At 36.1% G+C, this 23,692-nt stretch overlaps 1 protein-coding gene across 4 annotated transcripts in view; it reads right to left on the reverse strand.

Annotated features, from left to right (window-relative positions):
• Window positions 1–480: 480 nt before the first annotated feature.
• pax7a (paired box 7a) overlaps window positions 481–23,692 on the reverse strand; it is a 59,950-nt gene continuing 36,738 nt past the window's right edge. For all 4 annotated transcript variants that reach the window (XM_058792086.1, XM_058792085.1, XM_058792088.1 and 1 more), the window contains exons 8-9: window positions 6,085–6,334; window positions 481–3,158 (exon numbers count right to left, since the gene is read on the reverse strand). In XM_058792086.1, the coding sequence (XP_058648069.1) occupies window positions 3,043–3,158; window positions 6,085–6,334 (366 nt within the window). In that variant the 3' untranslated portion in view covers window positions 481–3,042. The remainder of the gene's footprint in view (window positions 3,159–6,084; window positions 6,335–23,692) is intronic.

Below are 23,692 nucleotides of genomic sequence, written 5' to 3' on the forward strand. Positions count from 1 at the left end.
AACCATTAACTATGACTTGTGCCTCAATAAACTCCTAATTTGCTGCTTATTAATCGTTAGTAAGGTAGTTGTTAAATTTAGGTATTGGGTAGGATTAGGGATGTAGAATATGGTCATGCAGAATATGTGCTTTATAAGCACTAATAAACAGCCAATATGTTAATAATAGGCATGCTAATAAGCAACTAGTTAATAGTGAGAATTGGTCCCCATACTAAAGTGTTTCCATGTTCATATACTCTTCACCGGGACAAAACCTAGCATATAAATGTTTATAGTAATGTTTTACATGTACCATTTCAAAGTTCTCATCAGGTCTCATCAACCTTTCCCGCACTCTACAATAACGCATATAATAAGGTATTAAAAATGGCCAAAAATATAATCTAGAACAGCTTTCATAGTCAAACCTATCATCATTTTGTCAAAGAAATTCAATTAATAAAAGACAAACTCCGGATGTTTGATCCTTATGTCAGTTTTAGATCTTTAATTGATAACATTTACGCCAGTGTTACAGTAAAGACACCAACAGGCTGAAGGTAGTAAATACCAAATACAAGGTTCCCACTAAAGCTACTACTTCATACAGCAGAATAAATTATACCATGGTAAAGTACACACATGCTGAAAGGAAATGGGAGGAAAGCATAAACACAAATGCTAACGAAAGCAGGTGCCCAGTTTGACGTCCCAGAGGGGCATGATGGGTAATATTTTTAATATCCAAATGTCAATTAACAAAGGTGTTAGCCGTGGATGTTCTATACTAGAAGTCTTTTCATTGCTCATTTGATGAAGATATCGACAGTTGAAAGGGAAGTGGGCGGGGTTTGGGTCAGGTGGTTTCCTGAAGAGTTCTTTTCCCCTTAAATGCACCCAAATAAAACGTTCGCTTGAAGATTCGTTGAGGAATTAATTGAGTCAGAAGCAGTCAGTTAGCACCAAACACTGCTGTGTTTCCCACAGTCCGTTACATGAGCCATCAGTCACCTCCAAATATTATGAATGTCAATATTTCATCTTCATTATGGATACACTGATTTGAAGCTAGGAATCATAAGCAAACGATTCACCTTCCAGTCAGTTTTAAGTGCGACTGTCTTTTATCAAGAGCTTCTCACGTTGAATCCTAAGAAAAATGATATATAATAACTATCGAAAACAAAGAAACAAAAGCAGTAAATATAAACACAAAATTACAATATAAGACTTACACATATCCCCTGCTTCATCTACCACACAACACCTTTTCTGTTTTAGTATAAAACATATTCTTTATAAACAAACAATAAACGATCTGCTTCATCTACTGTACAGTTCCATTTATGTGTCAAAATGTCACCTGTGAGTGCTACACAAATGTCGAAATTTCACAACTGTTTTTTTTTTTTTTTTGTACAAACTTGTGAATGCATGAGATCTTAATTACAGCAGCCCTGGTGTGTGTATTTGTATCCGTTTGTAACATAAAAAAGAAAAAAATGAAATGGGAACGTAAGAAAGTGGTTGAGACGGATTATTTGATTGGTCACTTCTGTAATCGGATCATAGGCAGAAATAGCTGGAATGCTGTCAAAATTATCATAAAGTGCCAAAAGTATAGGGTCAGTTAGATTTTTATAAATTTTTTTTAAAATAAATGTATTTATTTTATTCAGCAAAGATTCAATAAATTGATCAAAATTGACATTAAAGACATTTATAATGTTATGAAAGATAATAAATGCTTTCCATTCATCAAAGAATCCTGGAAAATAAAATGATCATGGTTTCCACAAAACTATTAAGCGGCACAACTGTCTTCGAAACTGATAATTAGAAATGTTTTTTGAGCAGAAATCAGAATATTAGAATGATTTCTGAAGGATCACGCGACACTGAAGACTGGAGTAATGATGCTGAAAATTCTACTTTGCATCACAGGAACAAATTATATTTGAATGTATATTCAAATAGAAATCACCTTTTTAAATTATAATAATATTTCCTGTTTTAACTGTATTTTTGATCAAAGATATCATTTTCAAAAATATTTATCATACTGACCCCAACCATTTAAACACTTAGTAGTGGTCTAAAATGCACTTGTGCATTTGAAACATTTTACTTAGTTAATAAAAGCAAACTGTATAATCTATATGGAATGTTAAATGTTTGCATTGCTTGACTCAAAATCATAATATAAATGTTTAAAACTATAAATTGTTGTCTAAACTGCAAAGTGTTGATTCACTCTGAAATTAAAGAATACAATTTAGAAAAAACGTTCTAAATCCAGTATCCAGACATTGTTGTTTTCTTTCCCCCAGATGATCGCTGAGGACAAAATAAGGGAAATTTAGCGCTGTGCCTCTAAAAGCACTGCTAATTCCCAGCAGAAAGCCAGACTTCCCAGAGAGTGGCCAAGTTCGCATGGAATGTCAAGTGAAATATGAAGGCAGAGAAGGTCAAATCGCTCAGGAACATTACGGCTGGAAAGTGAAAAACCAGCAGTCACACTTTCAACACACACACACACACACACACACACATGATCCCCCATTCGTTTTAACCCACTGCTAGCATTTCACGTAAAAAACTTCGGGTTTTGAATTAGTAAAAAATGCTACGTGTGGATCTTGAAACAACGAAACGAAACAATAGTTACGATAATCATAATTACAACAACTGTAAGGGCAATCTTAATAACAATATCGATAGAAAACAAGCGAGATTATCCATTGTAATGACATTGAGATTCATACACGACTATGCACAGCGAGGTGAAAGTACATTTTGGAAATGGCTCGGAATGCGTTCTTGCGTCCGTCGACGTGCCTGCAGCCGTTGTATGGTCCTCTTGTCCGAGTTAGAGGTACAAGACAAGCCCAGAATCACGAGAAGGTCACGTCAAATGGAATGGCAAGAGTTTCTTGTCTTGAAAATCAGAGTAAAAGCCTCTCACGCTCGTGCCGGCGGATGCGCTGAAGAGCTCCAGCTGGACAGAGGAGGTGTTTGTGCATCTGAGAGCGTGTGAAGGTGTGTTTGTAGTGGTCGGACTCAGTAAGCCTGTCCCGTCTCCACCTGCAGAAGTCCCAGCACCGCCGAATGATCGCCCAGCTTCATCCTTCTCTGAGTCGACAGACTCACGTTCTTGGCCAGATAGTCCACAGCGGCTGTAGGAAACGACACAAAAACACGTTCTCATGAGTAGGATGTTCCACATAAAAGCAATCTCTCACCAGTTTATGCGTTAATAAAACACCACTAGCATACAGAAGGCCTTCAGTTTGGTTAGTTCAAATGGTTTCAGTGAACTGGTTCAAAACGGATTCAAATGTATATTCATTGCACTTTTTGTTGTTTCTTTACTGATGCTGGATCATATATTTCCAGACAATGTGTCTTTTTAGGCATATTTTTAGTTTTACTGGTTGTATTTACTGTATATAAAAAGAGACCTAATTATGATTTTAAAAATCAGTTTCATAAACAACTAACTGAAATAAATACAGTAAATTTACATTTAAGTTTGGTTACACTTTATTTTGATAGTCCACTTTAGACATTCTAGTAACTATCAGTAACTTTGTAACTACATGTCAACTAATTCTCATTAATTTGCAACTACATGTCTACTAACTCTCAGTAGGGTAGGTTTAGGGTTAGTAGAATAAGTTGACATATACTTGCAAAGTTTCTGATAGTCAGTATGTTGTATGTTGTGGACCCATCAAAATAAAGTGTTAGAAGATATTAAGCAGACAGTCTTCTAATACTCTAATGACTGTTAGTTGACATGTAGTTGCAAAGTTACTTACTGTTAGTAGAATGTCTAAAGTGGTCTAAAATTACGTTTAATACAGTCACTGGTCACTTCTTTAAACTTCTGATCAGAGTATTCAACAAATGGCACATATAAAGATTAATAAAATATATTACAAACTAAAATAGGCATTTAGTCAATCAAGGGCCAGAGAGACGGGAACGCCTGGTGTCATTCATTCAGCTCTCTCTCTCTCTCTCTCTCTCTCTGTGTGTGTATGTGCCAGTCTTTATTACTCTGAGCGTTTGAGATTTCATGCTTCATACTCGCCTCAATTTCAGCATCTCTCTCATCTGACTCATTAAACAGATCAGTCCTCTCAATCTCACTCATAATTAACCTGACATTCGCTCGTCAGATCTCTTCAATCAACCCTCCTGCACCTTCTGATGGACCTGACACTACTTCACACTCCCACACACACACACACACGTCTCACCGCAAACAAACCACAGACCTCTGCTGTTTTCATATAAAGCTCATCATAATGACTACAGACTAACCCAAACCTCCAAACATGCATTTTTGCATGAAAAAAAGAAAAGATTTTGAATAATTTTAATAAATCTTTGAGGACATCCTCAAAGAGATTTTTGTTCGATTTAGATAACCTCTGGGTAACAATTTTATCCCCAAACTAAAGTTCGGACACAATATCTCAAGGTTTGTAAGACATATACATCACAAAACACACGTGTAGATAAAAACCACTGACTTCTGTGACAACATCAGCCTCTGATTATGTTAATTCAATCAATCAATTCTTTCCTGCCCTGAAGCTTGTGTGTGTGTGAGAGAGAGGTGGCTAAAAGGACATTAGGACCCTCGGGGTGTAAAAGTGGGCTTTGAAGTGTCCGTTTCCCATTCGAGAGAAGAGTACTGTGACTAACAGAGGAGCCCGGGGCTGGCGCTGGGGTCTTTATCAGGAGCATGTGTCTGCCCTGCTCTGATGGGCAGAGGGGTCAGAGAGACGGGCACTGCTCACCCTCAGAGAGGAAACAGACTAGAACTGTCGATACGCACTGACTGAACTATAGTGGCTTCCCTACTGAAAAGATCAGCATGTGCTGTACTGGCTCACCAAGGATGCATTTATTTGATTAAAAATACAGTAAAAACAGTAATGTTGTGAAATATTATTACAATTTCAAATATCTGTTTTCTATGTCAATATATTTTAAAATGCAGTTTATTCCTGTGATGCAAAGCTGAATTTTAAGCACCATTACTTCAGTCTTCAGTGTCACATGATCCTTCAGAAATAATTCTAATATGCTGATTTGCTGCTCATTTATTATCAGTTATTACTGGTGCTTATTATTAATAATGGTTTTGTGGACGCTGGTACATTTTATTTATTTATTTATTTTGTGATGAATAGAAAGTTCAATTGAACAGCATTTTTTTTTTTAATGGAAATCTTTTGTAACATTTACTGTCTTCACTATTATTTTTGATCACTTTAATGCATTCTTGCTGAATAAAATTATTAATTTCTTTAAAAAAATAAAAAATACTGACCACAAAGAGTTTATGGAAAACAATTAACTTAACTAATTTTGGGCTGAATGGCTTTTGCATTAAATGCAAGCTATAAATGAAACAATAAACTATACCAATTATGTAAAATATGTGATTTTGAGTCGTCTGTCCCGAACCAAGACCAGCATTTTGATTTTCATTACTTTATCGCAACAATCTTAGACCACAAAAAGGCCATAACACTTACGATATATACTAACTTTAAAAAAAAAATTAAAGTTTCTTTATTTTTTTTCTTTATATTAATTAATACTTCTTTTCTTTTTTTTTTTTTAGCAATTATGTGTTAAATTGATCGAAAATTATGAATGATGAATAATGATAGACATTTATGATGTTACAAAAAATTGGAAATAAATGCTGAACTTTCTATTAACTAAAGAGTCCAATATATTATGATTTCCACAATTTTTATTAACATTAATAACATTAATAATAATAATAAAAACAGTTTTTTAAGCAGCAAATCAGCATATTAGAATGATTTCCAAAGGATCATGTGAGACTGAAGACTGGGGTAATGATGCTGAAAATTCAGCTTTGCATCACAAAAATAAATGACATTTTAAAACATATTCAAATAGAAAACTGTTATTTAAAATCGTAATAATATATACTGTTTTTATTGTATTTTTGATCAAATAAATGCACCCATGGCGAGACTTACCGACACATTTTAAACAGCAGAGACATACAGACACACACAGAGAATATAATGGAGGGGCGGTACGTACTCTGGCCATACTGGCTGTACTGGTATCCAGCAGTGACGGGGTCCACACTGTAGCTGGTGGCGCTGTATGTGGGGGGACAGTAGGACTGAGAGGAGGCCAGACTGTCCACACTCTTGATGGGGTCTGAACGCTGACTGCAGCTCGCTGAGATAGGGTTAGAAGCCTCCAGACCGCCGTGCAGAGGAGAGATGGAGAAATCGTGCTGAGGCTGGGACGGGACACCACTGGGGTTACTCAAAATACTCATCACCTAGAGAGAGACGCAAAAACAGAAGCAGGTGTTTAGCAGGAATAACCAGCTTGCATGTAAAATGACCAATAAAGGACAACTTGCTTTTGTATGCAACCTTTAGATGGCAAAATATATAGCTGCATTCAGTTTCTCAAACAAATCTTGAGAAGACACCATGCATTGTATTTGCTAAATGAAATCCAGTACTTGTATCTTACTATTTTTGAGTGCTGAATCCGGAAAATATTGCCTATTTTGCAAAACCATGTCATAGTTTCTAACAAAATATGATGCATTTTGTTGCATTTTTGCTTTCTAGAACCATTTCTAAGGTGAACAAGTCTTGTATTTTTTCTTAATCACCAGATTTCACAATAATTTGTTAAATTCTCAGCTGATTTTCACATTATTTTATGTTTGATCCTAATTTCCTCTTTCTCCACACAAGTTAAATGGTGCTTGACTGCTTTTGTTATTTCTATAAGAACATTATAGCTGATGCATATGCAATAAGAAAAAAAAAACTTCATTCTTATTTTATGAAAAACTACATGATGGAAAGATTTTATTTATATTGTTTAGTGCTGTCAAACGATTAATCGTGATTAATCGCATCCAAAAAAAAAGTTTTTGTTTATGTAATATATGCGTGTGTACTATGTATATTTATTATGTATATAAATACACATAATAATAATACACAAAATATTTACATGTATATGTTTATATAATTTATATTATATATAATATATATTTAATATACATACATATATATATATATATATATGTAATATATAAAATTTCTTAAATATATACATGCATGTGTGTGTATTTATATATACATAATAAATATACACAGTACACACACATGTATTATGTAAACAAAACTTTTATTTTGGATGCGATTAATCGCGATTAATCACGATTAATCGTTTGACAGAACTAATATTTTTGAACTCAGCATCATCAAATTTTGTATTATTATTATTATTTTTTTTGCAAAAGCCTGTGATATCTTTCAAATGCTTTTTGCTTTTTGATCTTTTTGACATGCGTTTAAGAGTGGCAAATACTTTAACTTTGAACGCTTTTGCAGATATTTAATGCTCTGAGTTATCAAATGGTACAACGGCAAGAGTTCCTCTCACACGGCAGGTCATTCTCACAGTCCAAAAAACGGAGGGAAGGGACAGAGAGTGAATTGGTGCCAGGCACAGAGCACAGCCAACCAGCGTCCCAGAGTGATTAGCAGAGGCCAGAATGAGTGATACAGCAAAAGAAAGAGACGGGGGAGCGAGGCCAGACCCATCAGACCCCAGCGGCAGTGCCAAACAGACCCCTGTCCCGAGGCCTCCAGCACAACAAGCACTGAGGGAGAAGATAATCCCGCCCCCAGGCCCCAGAAACACCCCCACGCTCATGAATAATAACGAGCAGCGGCCCGAACAGAGCCAAGTACGTGATCTCCCATCCCTAAAACACAGGCCGCGCTCTTAAACTAACATTAATGTGAGCACAAGCTGCTTGTTTAACTGTTTGTGCATTAAGAAACAATGAATGGTTAAGATCTGCATTGTTTGTGGTATTTGCAATCAACTCAATTAATGACTTTTTGAACATTTTCATACCAATCGTGCTCATGTTGCAGTAAAATGCATATACTTTGCCTTGAATGACCTACTAAAGTCATCCAAATTTTGCACAATGCAATGCACTTGACCCTCCATTCCTAGTATGAGGAATGAAACGGAGCCACAATTTTAACCATTACAATCATTATTAGACTTATAAAAGGCATTACTCTTAACATCTTAGATTAAGTAAGATCATGTGACAATAACTCAGCATACTACTGTTTGAAACCATTACTATAAACTGCTTCACACATGAGTGGCAAATTGCATTTTGTTAATGGTCCATAAAATCATTCTTACATAAATTATTGCATTAAATTGAACATGGTAACTTACATAGAAATTGTTTTATTACAAATTATCACATAATAACCCTACAAAAAAAAAAAAAAAATATATATATATACATATATATATATATATATATGAATGTGTGAATGAATTAATACATGAATAAAAATATATATTTTTTTTTAGATTTTTATGACCAATTATCACATAATAACCCTGAACATAAATATATAAAAAATAATTAAATAAAATAATAAAACTGTTTTGTTTTAGTATTTTTTTGACCAATTATCACATAATAAGCTCTCATTTAAATAAATAAATAAATTGAATATCAAAATATAAAAAAAATATATATGTATTTAAAAAATAGTTTACTACATACACTATTAATGCAAACAGGTCAACTTCCATTTATTCTAGCTTAGAAAAATAAACAACAGGATTTTACACTCTTTAAACAACATGGAGCATGAGGTCTGGTGAAAAGGTCAAAAAACAGGGAAACCAATTAAGAAAGGAATAAGAGCGAACGAAGAAATAGTGTTTGGGGCTGAAGAAGAGTTTTCCAGGAAGCCCAACACATGGTCTTGGCCCTCTCAGTCGACAGAAAGCATCCTTCCCAGCATCAGGTTCACGTTGCGTCTCGATACGCTACGCTGCCCTTTGACTCCCTTTGGCTGCTAAACCAATTAGAGCATCCAGAGCTGCTTAAACACACACAGACGTGACACACACAAACTCATATCCGTGTGAGTTTAAACACAGTTCACATGGCGACATCAGCACAAACCGACTAAACAACGAGAGGTGCGCACGAGCGGACTGGGAAAATTAATCACATTATGATTAATATTCCCTAAATGTCTCGCAGGAAATATGGAGCACTTGAGGCGCATCAGACACATAACGCTGGTTAGTGGTTTCCTCATGCTAATTCTATCAGTATGGAAGCCCGTTCTGCGCACATGTGACATGCATCCGCATAAGTGGGAGATTCATTGCCGTGTCTTTATAAGAGACACATGTGATGTGGCCATATGGCTGGAAGATTCATACGTTTCCTGATTATAGCAGATTACGCGAATGGAAAGCACAAGTAGCCCTTGTTGGTGGCCACACGAGGGGGCCGTGGGGTGTGATGATGGGGGTGGACGGCAGCTGCAGGGGTGGGAGTGATTTAGTCATCGGTTAATTGAAGCTTGATTACACTGCTTCCTTCTTTATATGCACATTAAATTAAAGCGGCAGACAATCAGGACTGACTCCTCTATCAGCGCTTCTAATTATAAAGTGCCAAATTCCAGCAGCGCTTCCTCAACAGAGCCGCGTTGACCTCCTTTGGAGAGTGAATGAAGGGAAATCTCTGGACCTTTGCTGGAAAGGCCGGGCTGTTATTTTCTAATGTTACACTCCTGGTTTCTTCAAGATGAAACCCTGCTATAATGAAAGTCATATTGTAGAATTCTCCAATAATAGGCTCATTATATAAATGGGGGCACATTTCAACATTAAAGCACAATTACTATTGGTTTCTAACTGCTAGAATAGAATAGAATAGAATAGAATAGAATAGAATAGAATCATTATTCACAGGCACAAGGAAACTACACTTCAAGTACACAGTTCTAACTGAACTATGGTCTAATACTGGCTTAATCTAAATCCTGTCTGTGAAACTAGGCCTTGGATCATACAAGCAATTTACAATTACTAATTTACAATGACTAATTTCATATCGGATGTGTTTATTAAACTGAACAATTGCGGTTGTGTTGTTCTGTGTTCAACAGCTTTTTAAATTGCTATAGATACACATTGTTCAGGGGAATCGTGACCTTGACGCACCTTGACCAAGAGTGGCGTAGCCGCTAAACTTCCCCGCAGGGGAAAGATTAAGCTCAGCTGAGATTGTATTACAAATCTACCCACCCAGAACATTAACGCAGCTAAATAAACAAAAATCAATATCATTCAGACTATTAATCTGATACGGGAGTGTGTGACATATCTGCGCAAAACAAGCACCTCCGGCGAACGCCGGCTGATAATACAGTTCACAAACTAAATAAACCTTCATTTCACATACTTGAATTCTCTTTCCCCCCAAGTAGGCTATACATTTCTTTCCTTTGTTTCAACTATATCTTCCGCAGTGCTTTTCTCGTTTGTTGTGCGTCGTGTGCACGGTAGATAATGGAAGTCAGGGCTCCAGTGTTTAAAGGACACAGCCCAGAGGCAATGCCTTCCTCTCTCCAAATAGATTACTCCATAAATAATAATAAAAAACTAATTAATTCTCCAACTTCTGAGACCCTCCAGCCTGAGGCGGCGCAAACCCAGAATTATAAATTGATACAATGTGCATCCTTTCAGATAAACAAATAGTGCATGTGCAACACACTAAAAGGGATTCTTTCATACCACTCTAATTTCCTTAACAGTCTATTTATATATTTTTTGTCTGCTTAAATGTATGATGAGTCCTTTCGTGTTTAGTCAAGCTCTGGAGAAACAGCTCGACAACTGCGGAGCTAAAAGGAATCTGTCGGGTGCAGATGACAACATTTCAAGAGGCAATTTTCCCAAAAGCCAAACATTAAGGTTGTGCTACAACTGCATGTGCACTCAATTTTACATGTTCACTAGAAGAAAAAAAGAAGTAGTACTGGAAACAATTGTACTGGAAAAATGGAATTACAAACAACTCTTAATTCCTCTATATTAAACGTTAAAAATAATGTTATAGCTTTTCTACGCAAATTATAAATGGTCACAATCTGGCACAAATAGCAAATCACTGCCACTTTCACTCACCGTTCGACCAATGCATTTTCATAACTTTTCCAGTTGTTCATCATTACTGGATAAGGAATATTAAAAGTAATTTCACAGAGATTGCACTCAATATAATATTCTGGTCATTAGGGTTATGATAGTTAACTAAGACAAAAACTAAAATTACAATTTTATTAAAATTTAAAAAATAAATCAAATTAAAACTTTAAATTCTTATTATTATTTGAAATAAAATAAACATTCAATTAATAAAATAAAATGTAAAAAACTTTTACCAAGTCAAAATTTCTCTTTTTAATTTAGATTAACTTAAAGTAAAACTAAAATTACTAAAACTATAATGACACTATATGTATATAAACAAAAATAAATAAAATGGAAAAAAACACAACTATAGCTGGTTCAAAATATTAATTTTCCAAAACTTTTAATGTTTCGTTGGCTGAACAATTGACACTCCGGTACACAAAAGTATATTAAACTAATTGGTCTCTACTTCCATCCTCCATTTAGTACATGAACTTACTATATTATTGTTATTATTGATGTTGTTTAATTTTTTATCATGTCTAAACCTACACATACATATTCACCATAATAATTTTCACAACATCCAACAATAACTCAAAGTACATAAAAATGCATAAATAACAACTTTACATCTCTTTCGAACCTCTATTGTGATGCTTGAAGTTGTTCATTATTACAAAGAACGTTTTTTCAAGGGTTTGTCCATACATCAAATCAAATATGGCATCTACTTCGACCAAAGTCTATTTCCATCTGAACGCTAAGCTAAAAACAGATATATGACATTTCAAAATGAAACAAACTGCATATACTAAAGGTAAATAAAGAACGCAGTGAAATGCAGGGATGGCAGACAGATAGAGAGGATTTGAGGAGGGGGTTCGGGTGCGGAGAGAGTGAGACGGGGGGCTTTTAAGAGTACAAAGACTCCAGTAGCAGCACTGAGTTTGCCTTCAGGCCAGCCTGCCAACAGAGCAGATAGCACAGGCCTCTGCACCCTCGCCAGGCTCTCGGCCAACACACACTACTCTTAATCTAGCCCAGAGTGGATTAGACAGTTCCTCTCACCACTAACTCCCCCCTACCCTAATGCCCTCCAGTGCTACCTTCAAGTTTAGAGCAGGTCAGGAGGGCAGACGGAGGGGAATCGGCCCACTCAGTGTGTGTGAGTTATCTGAGAGCCACAGAATATCATCTCTTCCCTTCGCTGATCTGCGCGGCTGATAGTCTCCTCTACTGGAAATTGTGAGCGCTTTTTCACACTCCTGCTGTCGATTGTTTGTCTGCGTTTCAAAGGGCAGTCCTGGGGCCAAGATTACGGCAAATAACGCTTGCTGTAATTTATCAACCCCTTCGACTGACGCCCATTCGGGATTACAGCAGAGTAACTTAACAGAGAGAATCCTGGAAGACCTGCAGCAATCAATGTAGTATAATGACGAAAAATATTTCAGGCGCAGCACTGTGGATACTTCATTTGATATTGTAATAGTTTTAGACTGATTCAGTTGAGGTCAAAAGTTTACATCCCCATTCCAGAATTGCAAAATGTTAATTAGTTTACCAAAATAAGAGGGATCATACAAATGCATGTTATTGTTTATTTATTACTGACCTGAATAAGATATTTCACATACAATATATTTACATTTAGTCCACAAGAGAAAATAATAGATACATTTATAAAAATGACACCATTCATAAGTTTACATCCCATTCATAAGTTTACATCCCCCCCATAGTGTTGTTACCTGGATGATCCACAGCTGTGTTTTTTTTTTTTTGTTTAGTGATAGTTGTTCATGAGTCCCTTGTTTCTTGTCCCTAGTTAAACTGCCAGCTGTTCTTCAGAGAAATCCTTCAAGTCCCACAAATTCTTTGGTTTTGCAGCATTTTTGTGTATTGGAATCTTTTCCAACAATGACTGTATAATTTTGAGATCCATCCTTTCAGACTGAGGGCAACTGAGGGACTCATATGCAACTATTACAGAAGGTTCAAATGCTCAGTGATGCTCCAGAAGGAAAAACCATGCATTAAGAGCCGGGGGGTGAAAACTTTATGAATTTGAAGATCAGGCTCAATTTAACTTGTTTTGTCTATTGGGAAACATGTAAGTATTTCTATAGATTCTGAAGGACAGTACTGAATGAAAAAAAGAAAAAGGCAAAATAAGAAAAATGTAGGCTACACATCGTCATTCTGTTCAAAAGTTTTCATCCCCCTGGCTCTTAATGCATATATATATATATGGGTTGTTGACGTGACATGGAATTTTCATTGTCCTACAGGATAAAAATTAATATAATTAATAATGTCGTTATTTAAAATGCTGTAAATCGTTAAACATTTCTTCATCCTACATGGAACTGTTGTTCCTGCAGTGTTAGTCGAATTTTTTAATTTTTGAGCCAAATGTCAAAATTGTCCTATGGTGTGACAGTCCCAAGCATGGTTCAGTAAATTACAACTTTTATAAATTAAAAAGAAAAGCATAAAAATGTTAATAAATACAACCGGTATAATTGTACAAGTGTCTATTTTAGTAAATGGCAATCTTTTTTTTTCCATCTATATATTTCTGAAAGTTTAGTTTTGTTTAAAAAACATGTTGATATTGTTTATATCAAAATTAAACTTTCATTCTCCTTTGACATGTTCAAAGTTAAACAGAAATAATTTAATAACTACCATTTCTGTCCTTTAGTGTGACGTAATGTCCTATGGTGTGACACACATAAAAGAACCACAGATTTGTTTTTATCTCAAAATATCTTAAAAAAAAAACAGTAGAGTATTACAATAGGGGAGATACAAATATCACTCAACTTAAAATGGTATAACTTTCAGCAGTTTTGAACGGATGACAGCAAAGTTTATCTTGTTGTCAAAGTTTGTCTTGAAATTGTCCAACAAGTCATGGGGAAAAAAATGAAGTTAATTATAATTTCATATTAAATAAATAACGCTATATGAAAATAAGCGTCTAACAATATATATTTATATATTATTAAGAGGCCTTTTTTCTTCATTTTTGCAATGTCACACCATAGGACAAATTTATGGCACAGTTAAGTAAAAATGTGAATTGACCCTTTATATTTTCTCAAAGATCAGACTTTACACTACATAAATATATGCATTTCTTCTTCAAAAATGGTATTTTACAAAAAAAAAAAGCATTTTTACTGGCTATTTGTCAACTACCCATATATATATATATATATATATATATATATATATATATATATAATAATCCACACAGATTGGCTGGTAATCAGATGCTTTTTAAACACGACTATGGATTAACCACTCTCCTCTACTTCCCATAGTGGTGCTCATCTGAGACAAAATGACTATTTAAAAATAACAGTGGTTGCATAAATTCAATTAGAGGCTTTTGGTCACGGTGGAAGGGGAGTGCGGGCCAATTAACCAGCCTGGGAGCTTCAGCCAGCCTGACTGCTGACACAGAACAGATGACGGGGGCCGCTCGCTGTGTCACAGCCGTAATTGGCCAAAGCACATTAATCAAAACTGAAAAGAGGCTTCCGAATAGAAAAGAGAAGGAGAGAGAGACGAGGAAGAGAAAAGGGCGACAGAAATGGGTGAGTGGGGGTGAAAGTAAAATGAGTAAATGGACAGAGACACAGAAAGATAGACAGAGAGAGGTGAGAAAATGAAGGGGAAGAATACAAATGGACCTCTTATGAGGACACTGAGAAGCGATGCAATGCGATACAACTACGGCCCTGTTACAATATAGGAAGCATTCTAGTGTTTGCATTGCAGAAGCAGTAGCTCTGTTCCAAAATACATTGCAGCTGCCTAATAGAGTAGCCTAATAAGACAGCATAACCACAATGGAACATAATAAGCGACTGATTTTGAACCCTTACATAGACTCACAAATGATTTTGCATGAACAGTTTTTCTAAGCTAATGATGGATAGACTGATTTTTCACAGTTGTAAATAAAACAAGGACTACAGAGTGTTGCACAAGAAAATACTATTTCAGCCTTTCTAGTTCAAAATAGCAATGTGTTACTTGCTGTTTATAATTGTGAAATTTACTAGCAATTTCTGAGTGAAATTTGTTTATGGCAATCTTTTTTTTTTCAGTGTACTTTAATAAATACGGCAGCTTATTTCTACCACAGGATAGAAAAAATAAAAAGGTAATTAAAGTTTTTTTTTTTGCATCTCATAATTCTGACTGTTCTTATTATAGTTTATATTAAATTAACTCAGAAATGGGAGAACATAATAAAAAAGTATATAAAAAGTCACAAAAACACTATAAAAATGGGTTTTTGAAGTTGTAAATTCATTTTAATTTTTATTTTACTTTGCGAAGTAACTTTTTATCTCACAATTTAGACTTTTTTTCTCGCAATTACGAGTTTATAACTCACAAATTGGAATTCTCAGAATTGCGAGTTTATATTTCAAATTTATTTTTCTCAGAAATAGACGTTTATATCTTGAAACTCTGAGTTCATGTCTAGCACTTCTAAATAATGGCATATTTTTATTCTGTGGCAGAAATAACTTCCATATATAAGCATAAAAATACATAGAAGACACAAATATTGGGTAAAATATTGTGTTTTTAATCAGATTGACCTATTTTATTGATATCACCTTGATCATTTTTCCCACAGTGCATGCTGGGATTGCTACCTATGATGCCTTCTAATGCTGTCTAGGTAGGGAGCTCACTAGGCTGGAACAGAGCTATTTTCACGGAGGGCAGTAGGTGTTCTGGAGGAGAAGGGAGCGTGTGATAATCGTGCTCAATTACATTCTGATTGACACTGACAGAATCTGGGCACTGACATACAGGACACAGATGAGAGCCATTATCAGCCGCTGAAACAAGCTGTCACTCCTCAGAGGATGTTTACTGTACTAAATAGTGTGCATATGCCCTCTACCTCTCTCCTCTGGTCAGTCACACCTCTCGTCAGCAAACACACTGACAGCTGCGGACAAACGCAGAAAGGCTTCTAATGTAGGCATACACAATGTAGTGGCAATCAAATCATATCAGCCAGGATTATGGTTTTAAAATTATTACCTGGTGTTGAAGTCTAAGGAATAGATGAAATAAGCTGAAAATGGAAGCATACAAAATCGGTATTTCTATTATCTGTGATCAGTCTTTGTTGAGATTATAAATTAAATAACTGGTCAATAACTAATCATCCACTAACTAAATATCATAATGAGAAACTTTTACAGGTGTAACACTGGCTAAAATAAAATAAAATAAAATAAAATAAAATAAAATAAAATAAAATAAAATAAAATAAAATAAAATAAAATAAAATAAAATAAAATAAAATAAAATAAAATAAAATAAAATAAAATAAAATAAAATAAAATAAAATAAAATAAAATAAAATAAAATTTAAATTTAAATTTTGGTATATTGTATTGTCTGCATTTCCATATCTATCTATCTATCTATCTATCTATCTATCTATCTATCTATCTATCTATCTATCTTATATACAATAAAAGAGATAGAAATATAAATTCAATAATCAATAAATTCAATGTCAGAATAATGGTCTTTTATATTTATAATATTACTCAAAATAAATACATAATAATAATTGTTATCATTGTTATGATTATTATTTAATAAGAATTTTTAATAACAATAATAAGAATTTTTGCATATTGAATCACCAAAAATTTCAATTTGAGTGCATCTGTAATATAAAAAGCATCAAGTGTTTTTTTTTTTTTTTTTTTTTATATTAGTGATAAACAGGTGATTTCATATTGTAGAATATTCTCTGTTGGTGGGTGAATTTCACATTTGTTTGTATTAGCGATCACATTATCCTTCTCAAATATTTCCACAGATCTTGGCCGCAGTCTGTCAGCTAAACGAAGGTTAATATGCTTTCTGTTTGGTTGCATTTGAAGAACGTGTGGCGGCACAATCGTCTATTCTTCTCCACTGATATGCTTGAGTGAATATGGGATGGATTCAGCCACCAGGAACAAGCCACACACACACACACACACACACACACACAGCAAAGCTCCTCTCACTTTGCACTGGTGCCTCAACTGAGAGAGAGAGAGAGAGATATGGAGGGTAGAGGTTTGTTTGCTAAAATCAGCAGGGGATCAGCACAGTGAAAAATGTCAGGTCAAATTGTTCTTGACAGTGTTAATATCTGCACCTCACAGCAATAATTACATGTAAATAAACAGCGAAATAGTGCTCAGCTGGAGTCTAAGAGGAAGAAACTGCTTGTGTGTGATAGCCAGCTGAGACTCAAACCGCTCACACAGGCTCGTTTTACGGAAAGTGAACGAACGAGAGAGAAAAATAGAGAAACTCAACTCAATGTGGGATTTGCTAAGACAAACATCACTATTATTATTGCTTTTATTCCGAGTTAGTGATTTTGTCAAACCCAAAATACTAAAAATTAACCATATAAAGCCTACTGTTTCATTTTAGCCTACTGTTTATTTTACTAAGACATTTTGTTGAGAGATGTAACTAATATTTATATATATTTTTTATCTAATTAATCTCACTGATTTACATTTCATCTTACTTTTTGACCATATAAATATTTTGTGCAATTTGGGCCTCTGAAAAGTATGAGATTATATTCTCACTATATCATTTTCACGGGTTGCGCAGGAAGAAGCTGGAACGAGCGCAAAGGAAGCAGACAGTCAAATAAACAGTCTTTAATAAATTCACATTGCAAAATAAGAGAACACAACCTCTTTACACGACATAGAACAAAGAAACTGAGGAAAGGCAGGGCTATAAGTACTAAACCAAATGAGGGACTAATGAGTAAATTAAGAAGACACAGGTGAACAAAATGATAATCAGGAAACTAAGGAAAACTAGGTCACAGGAGAACAGGCCAACTGAAAACACAAAGAAAACTAGGACAAAACATACTGAACATGTGACAATCATACTATATAAAAGTATGATGTATTGAATGTGAAACTGAACAAAAACATATTTTCTCTAAAAGTTCAATAAATTGCTCCATTTTGAAAACAATGATTTTGCTGACTATTATTTCATATGTCAGGCTGTTTGTGCTTCATGCATGAATTATACTACTTCCCAAATCACTTTACCATACCACACCAACTTTTATCTGGTGGATGATAAAACGGGTGAAAAATAACTTACATTGAGTGGGTGAGACCAGAAGAATGCTGCATACACTCTTAAAAATAAAGGTGCTTCACGATGCCACAGAAGAAGCTTTAACATCTGAAGAACCTTTCTGTTTCACAAAAGGTGGTGAAATAAGGTTCTTCAGATTATAAAAAGGCAAGGAAGAGAAGGTTCTTTAAAGAACCTTTGACTGAATGGTTCTTTGTGGAACCAAAAATGGATCTTCTATGGCATCGCTTGAAGAACCTTTTGAAGCACCTTTATTTTTAAGAGTGTATGAAACAAAGAAAACAGCTTGTCCCATGATGCTGCGGCTCAGCCAGAGCGGGTCAGTCCGAAGGCAAGCCCAGACATCAGACAGCAGGTTGCTGGTGTTTGGCTGTGGATATGTGTGTGGTTGGGGGTTTGAGTTCGGTAAAGTTTGAGCGGCGCTGCTCATTGCAGTATTAATCACGACGGTGCACCTGTCAGAGTGGCATGTGGAACTAACAGGACACACATTTCACGAAGACGACATCCAAAAAGCCAACGGCTACCAAAGAGGCTTATCGATGACTGTTCGACCCCCGTGACCCTGCAAACCCTTAACCTGTGAACTCATGATTATGAGGGCCTAGGTTACCTGGAAAAAATCCCCTCACCTGCTAATAGGTATTAAAAATCAACTTTACAACACTGACAATAAATTGTAGTGACAGCAATCAAAAAGAAACCGAAAATGCTTCTGAACTTGATACACCTAAGCATTTTTCCTAAACTTTTACTTGTAGCAACATTGCAACATGATCCAATAACCACAAACAAACCCAAATTCACACGATACTGTCTTAACCTTCAACATCACCACACCAATAAAAGACACCCGATTTGATATTTTATCTAATGCACTACATGAGAAAAAATCTAGAACTTATAAATCAGTTTTAATAGAAAAGTTCAATTACACTACATAAAATCTAACAGATTTGGCCTCAGGTAAAACAATAAATAAATTGTCCAGCATGCCGTGGCCTCCAAGTAATTGACATACAAGATAGGATCGGTGAGTGTGCGCGTATATGTGGCTATATACTCGCCATTCTCCATATTATAGGCATTTCCAGTTGCGTGGGACACACGGAATATGAATTGGTCTCAGTCGTTCCCTCCTTTAAATCCCTATCTCCTAGGATTTGCTGAAATTTATATTGGCTGCCTCTGCAAGATAAATGTAAATCGCATTCCCTTATATTTGCTATTTATCAGGATGCGGCAGCTCACTTTCGGCAGGGGAAAATATCTCTCACCCGCATACAAACAGCCTTGCATTTAAATAGCATTTTTATTGTCCGTCGTAGCCTTTCATCTGAACGGCGGGAAAAGCATCTTTCTCTCCAGGGGAAGGAGAGGGAGGGAAATAGAGAGACCAGCACACAGTTGTCTTGAGCAGCCTTAAAGGAAGCGGTCGGGGAGGAAAAAAGTGCAGCGAAATAAATAAATAGAACTCTTTTTCTTTGAGATGAGAGAGGATGTCGCTATTGGACTCAACGGGTGACTGCTGGGAAGCCAAAGATGGAGTTTAGAGAAGACAGACAGGCGTGGAGCATCCATGACCTGATCTCATGAGACTGACCACCTCTGAAAACACCCGACAGCCGCTTGTGTGTGTGTTGCATCATACAAAGCCTTCTTTTCTGAACTACAATCTTGAATTAGATCCCAATACTGAACCTTTATACTCCCAATACTTTTTTATAATGTCTGTCTGTGCAAAACTCGCAGCTTCCAGGCAGTTGCTCTGCTGTTTATCTGAGTGGTTTCTTGATCGGTTTCTCAAGTCTCCATGATATTCAGATCCTACCTTCAATGTAAATCTAATAGATTTGTATTGTCCACCAAGCTAAAGTTGTAAGTCTGACTGATTGGAAAAGTAGCAGCACACCTCTCCTCAACAAGACGGTGATTTGAAGTATGCGAAACAGTGATGTTAATCCTAATCTTAGAAAGTTTTACTTGATTGAAGAACCTTTTTAGATCTTTCTCTATTTATTTAAAGAAAAACACATTGATGCTTTAAGAAACCAACACAGTGACCTGAATAAGCTATAATAAAACAATAACAACTACATTCTTAAAATTAAAGTTCCCAAAAAGAGGGGTTTCTCAGAAGAAGAACCATTTTTGAACGGTTCTTAAAAGAAACATTTTTGTTGCGCAAAGTGCGAAGATCTTTTTTTCCCCATTCTAAAGAACATTTTGTGCAATGGAAAAGTTCTATGGCTGTTAAAGGTTCCTCATGGAACCATCAATTCCAATAAAGAACTTACAAACACAACACAAATTACAGCAAAAACTAGTGTCCAAGAAAAGGTTTAGAAAACATATTAGCCTTCGGACAGGTAAGTTTGACTCTGGCACAATCAGTTTCCATTGTCATCAGGCCTAAGACTAAACTTACACACTCGAAATGTAAGCCTTACACCAAAACTACAGTTTATTTTATTTTTTTAGCCCATGGCGACGATTTTGGCTGTCTGATGTTCTTGGCAGCTGCCAAGCAGGTCTTGTTTTTTTTGGAAAGCCTCTTATAGGTCTTTTCCATTACTGCCAAATATAAACAGTATCTGTTTTAATATGGCTTCTAATTATTAAGTTTCAATTCCCCCTCTCGCGGCGCGAGCGCACGGGGTACGGATGAATGCCGCGCGCTCATCCGCTTTGATTCGTTCGTCGAGAGAGCGTGCCAGCTGACACGGTGCCCAGTCTGCGGCTTAATGCACAAGTTTTTAATAATGTGTGGGACTACATGAGTCTCCGCGGCTCATTGATATTCACGTGCCTAATGTCTTGTCAAAACTGCGAGGCGAGGGAGACGGCAAGAGAAGCGAGCACTTGAAATTTCTGAGGTAGGTTTCTTTCCTTTTTAGTCGACGCCAGCACAGGGTTCTTAAACGTAATTCATCCCCTTTTTTCTGAGAAGGACTAATGGAAGAGGGAGAGGGTTGAAGCTTCTCTGCGCTTATCTCTGTCTGACAGTCGCGAGCAGCGGTTGGCGAGGGCTGGTGTTAGCGCGCTATGCTGTGCGGTACGGTGCAGGCGAGCAGGCCCGGGGACAGGGATCAAAGGGAGGCTCGGGTGAGCGCCGTTTTTCTCTCTGATCCCTCCGGTGGCGAGACCCAACCCTGCTCGCGCGCTGCCTTACGCACTCATCCATCCGTCAGTCCGTGAGCAGAGCCTCATTCCACAGCACAAACACACTCCCACGGCTCACATTCACACACACACACACACACACACACACACACACACAAACAACCACTTCTGCTTCCTGGATACAAGCACAAAAAGTATTACTCACAAATTGATCACATTAAAATGTTCTCTGCAACAACCTTTGTCGATCTTTAAGCACAATGAATTTCTAACAAAACTACTGGTATGCCAAGTATTATGACAATACCATGGTATTTTTATATAGGGCCTACCTTTGATGTAAATACCATGGTATATGATTATGGTTGTTCTGTAATTATTCTGTATGCCAAAGTATCATGATATTTCCATCCTATAGCTAGTATTGCCACAATACTTTGTCAATGGATGAAATTATCTAAAAGCATTGCAATATAGATTGTAATCTCCAATGTACTTTTAACAACAATTTACCATGTTTAACCATAGTTAACCGGCTGTTTACCATAGAGTAAAACAACCAGTCAGCAATAAATAAATAAATAAATAAATAAACAAAATATTTTCTCCCACACTGCTTGGATATATATAAGTTTTGATATATTTATGGTAGGAAATTTACAAAATATCTTCATGGAACATGATTTTTACTTAATACCCTAATGATTTTTGGCATAAAAGACAAATAGCTAATTATGCCCCACACAATGGATTTTTGGATATTGCTACAAATATACCCCAGCGACTTAAGACTGGTTTTGTGGTCTAGGGTCACACACACACACACACACACACACACACACACACACACATATATATATATATATATATATATATATACACACACACGCACATACACCCTCCACATACTCACATATTACTACATTTTAATAACTGAAACAAACAAACAAAAAAAACCTATGCAACTATGTATGGTTACTAATTTATATATATATCTATATATATATATACATACATACATAAATTAGTGACATATATAAATTAGTTTGTTGTTGTAATGGTTGCTTACAAAAAAATGATCATATTCGTCAAAATTTTGTTTAAATTATTAAATCGTAGTAATATAGCTTATCACATTTTATATATATTTTTTCTATATTTTTAAATTGTATATAATTTTCATGAGGAAAGCTTTCTGTGGTTCAGCAGAGGCATGTTGTTTTCCTCTCTCTCCCAGCAGGTGTCCCTGTCAGGCAGAGCAGTGGAATCCACCTCAAAGCTCTCTGCCAAGGAACACATTTCCCAGGACCGCTCTTAAAAACCCATTTAGAGAGGCATAATAGCCAGCGTGAGCACCTGACATCACGTTCAGTCTCCGGCGCTGCTGTTCTCTGTCTATTCCTGTCTGCAGAGAAACAGGAAACTTCTGCCTTTTTATTCTCTAGATAACATCAATTAGAGATTTTCTGCTTGGTTACGGGACATTGAGGGATATTAGCTATATCAGTATGGACATTTGAAGGGTCATCGGGACAAAATATATAATTATGTAACTCATAAACACAGCTGGTGAATTTTTGTCTATTGGAAACTTGTTCTCCAGCAGTCTTTCCCAACAAAAATGTCTTCTATCCAAAGGAAGGAAAGGAAAAAGAGTGTTTTCCCAGACATCTCCCAGAGTACGTGTCCTTATCCATCACCTGCTGTGCGACAAAATGAAATGGGGCGATACGGCTCACCTCAACCCAAAAACATACCTGCAGACCAGCCGAGCAATGCCTAATAGACCCCATCTGACACTGCATCACTCCCAGACCAGCCTAAACTTATTATCAAGGACTACGACAACAACAACCGCTAGTGGATGGCTTTTCTACTGGCCTGTAATGGGAAAATGCGCTCTGTCTGGATGGGTTACACCAACACCTGTGCTGAGATCAGCAGGAGTCCATTACCGGCCACCACAGCCCATTTACAGCCAATCGCCACATTTTGGTCAATCTTTACCAGCAACCGGTAGCCCATCAACGGCAGACGTTAGGAGAAATAGGTCTTTCATTCGAACACATGCGCCTATCTCCTCCAGACAGGTGTTGTCTGTGAACTTCCAATATAAAGGAGTTATCTTTGATCTAAAAAATAAAAAACACATTTTTTGACCGTGTCACAGGAGGCAAGGTGACATCTGATGTTTTGGAAAGGGAAAAGATTCCCGGCTGTAACAGCTAGCTTTCTTTTACTAAACAACTGCTGACATGCAAACTCAAGTGGTTTATTGTTTTGAAAAAATAAAATAATAAAATAATAT

Source organism: Onychostoma macrolepis, chromosome 11 (genome assembly GCF_012432095.1).
Source record: "Onychostoma macrolepis isolate SWU-2019 chromosome 11, ASM1243209v1, whole genome shotgun sequence".
Classification (NCBI taxonomy): domain Eukaryota; kingdom Metazoa; phylum Chordata; class Actinopteri; order Cypriniformes; family Cyprinidae; genus Onychostoma; species Onychostoma macrolepis.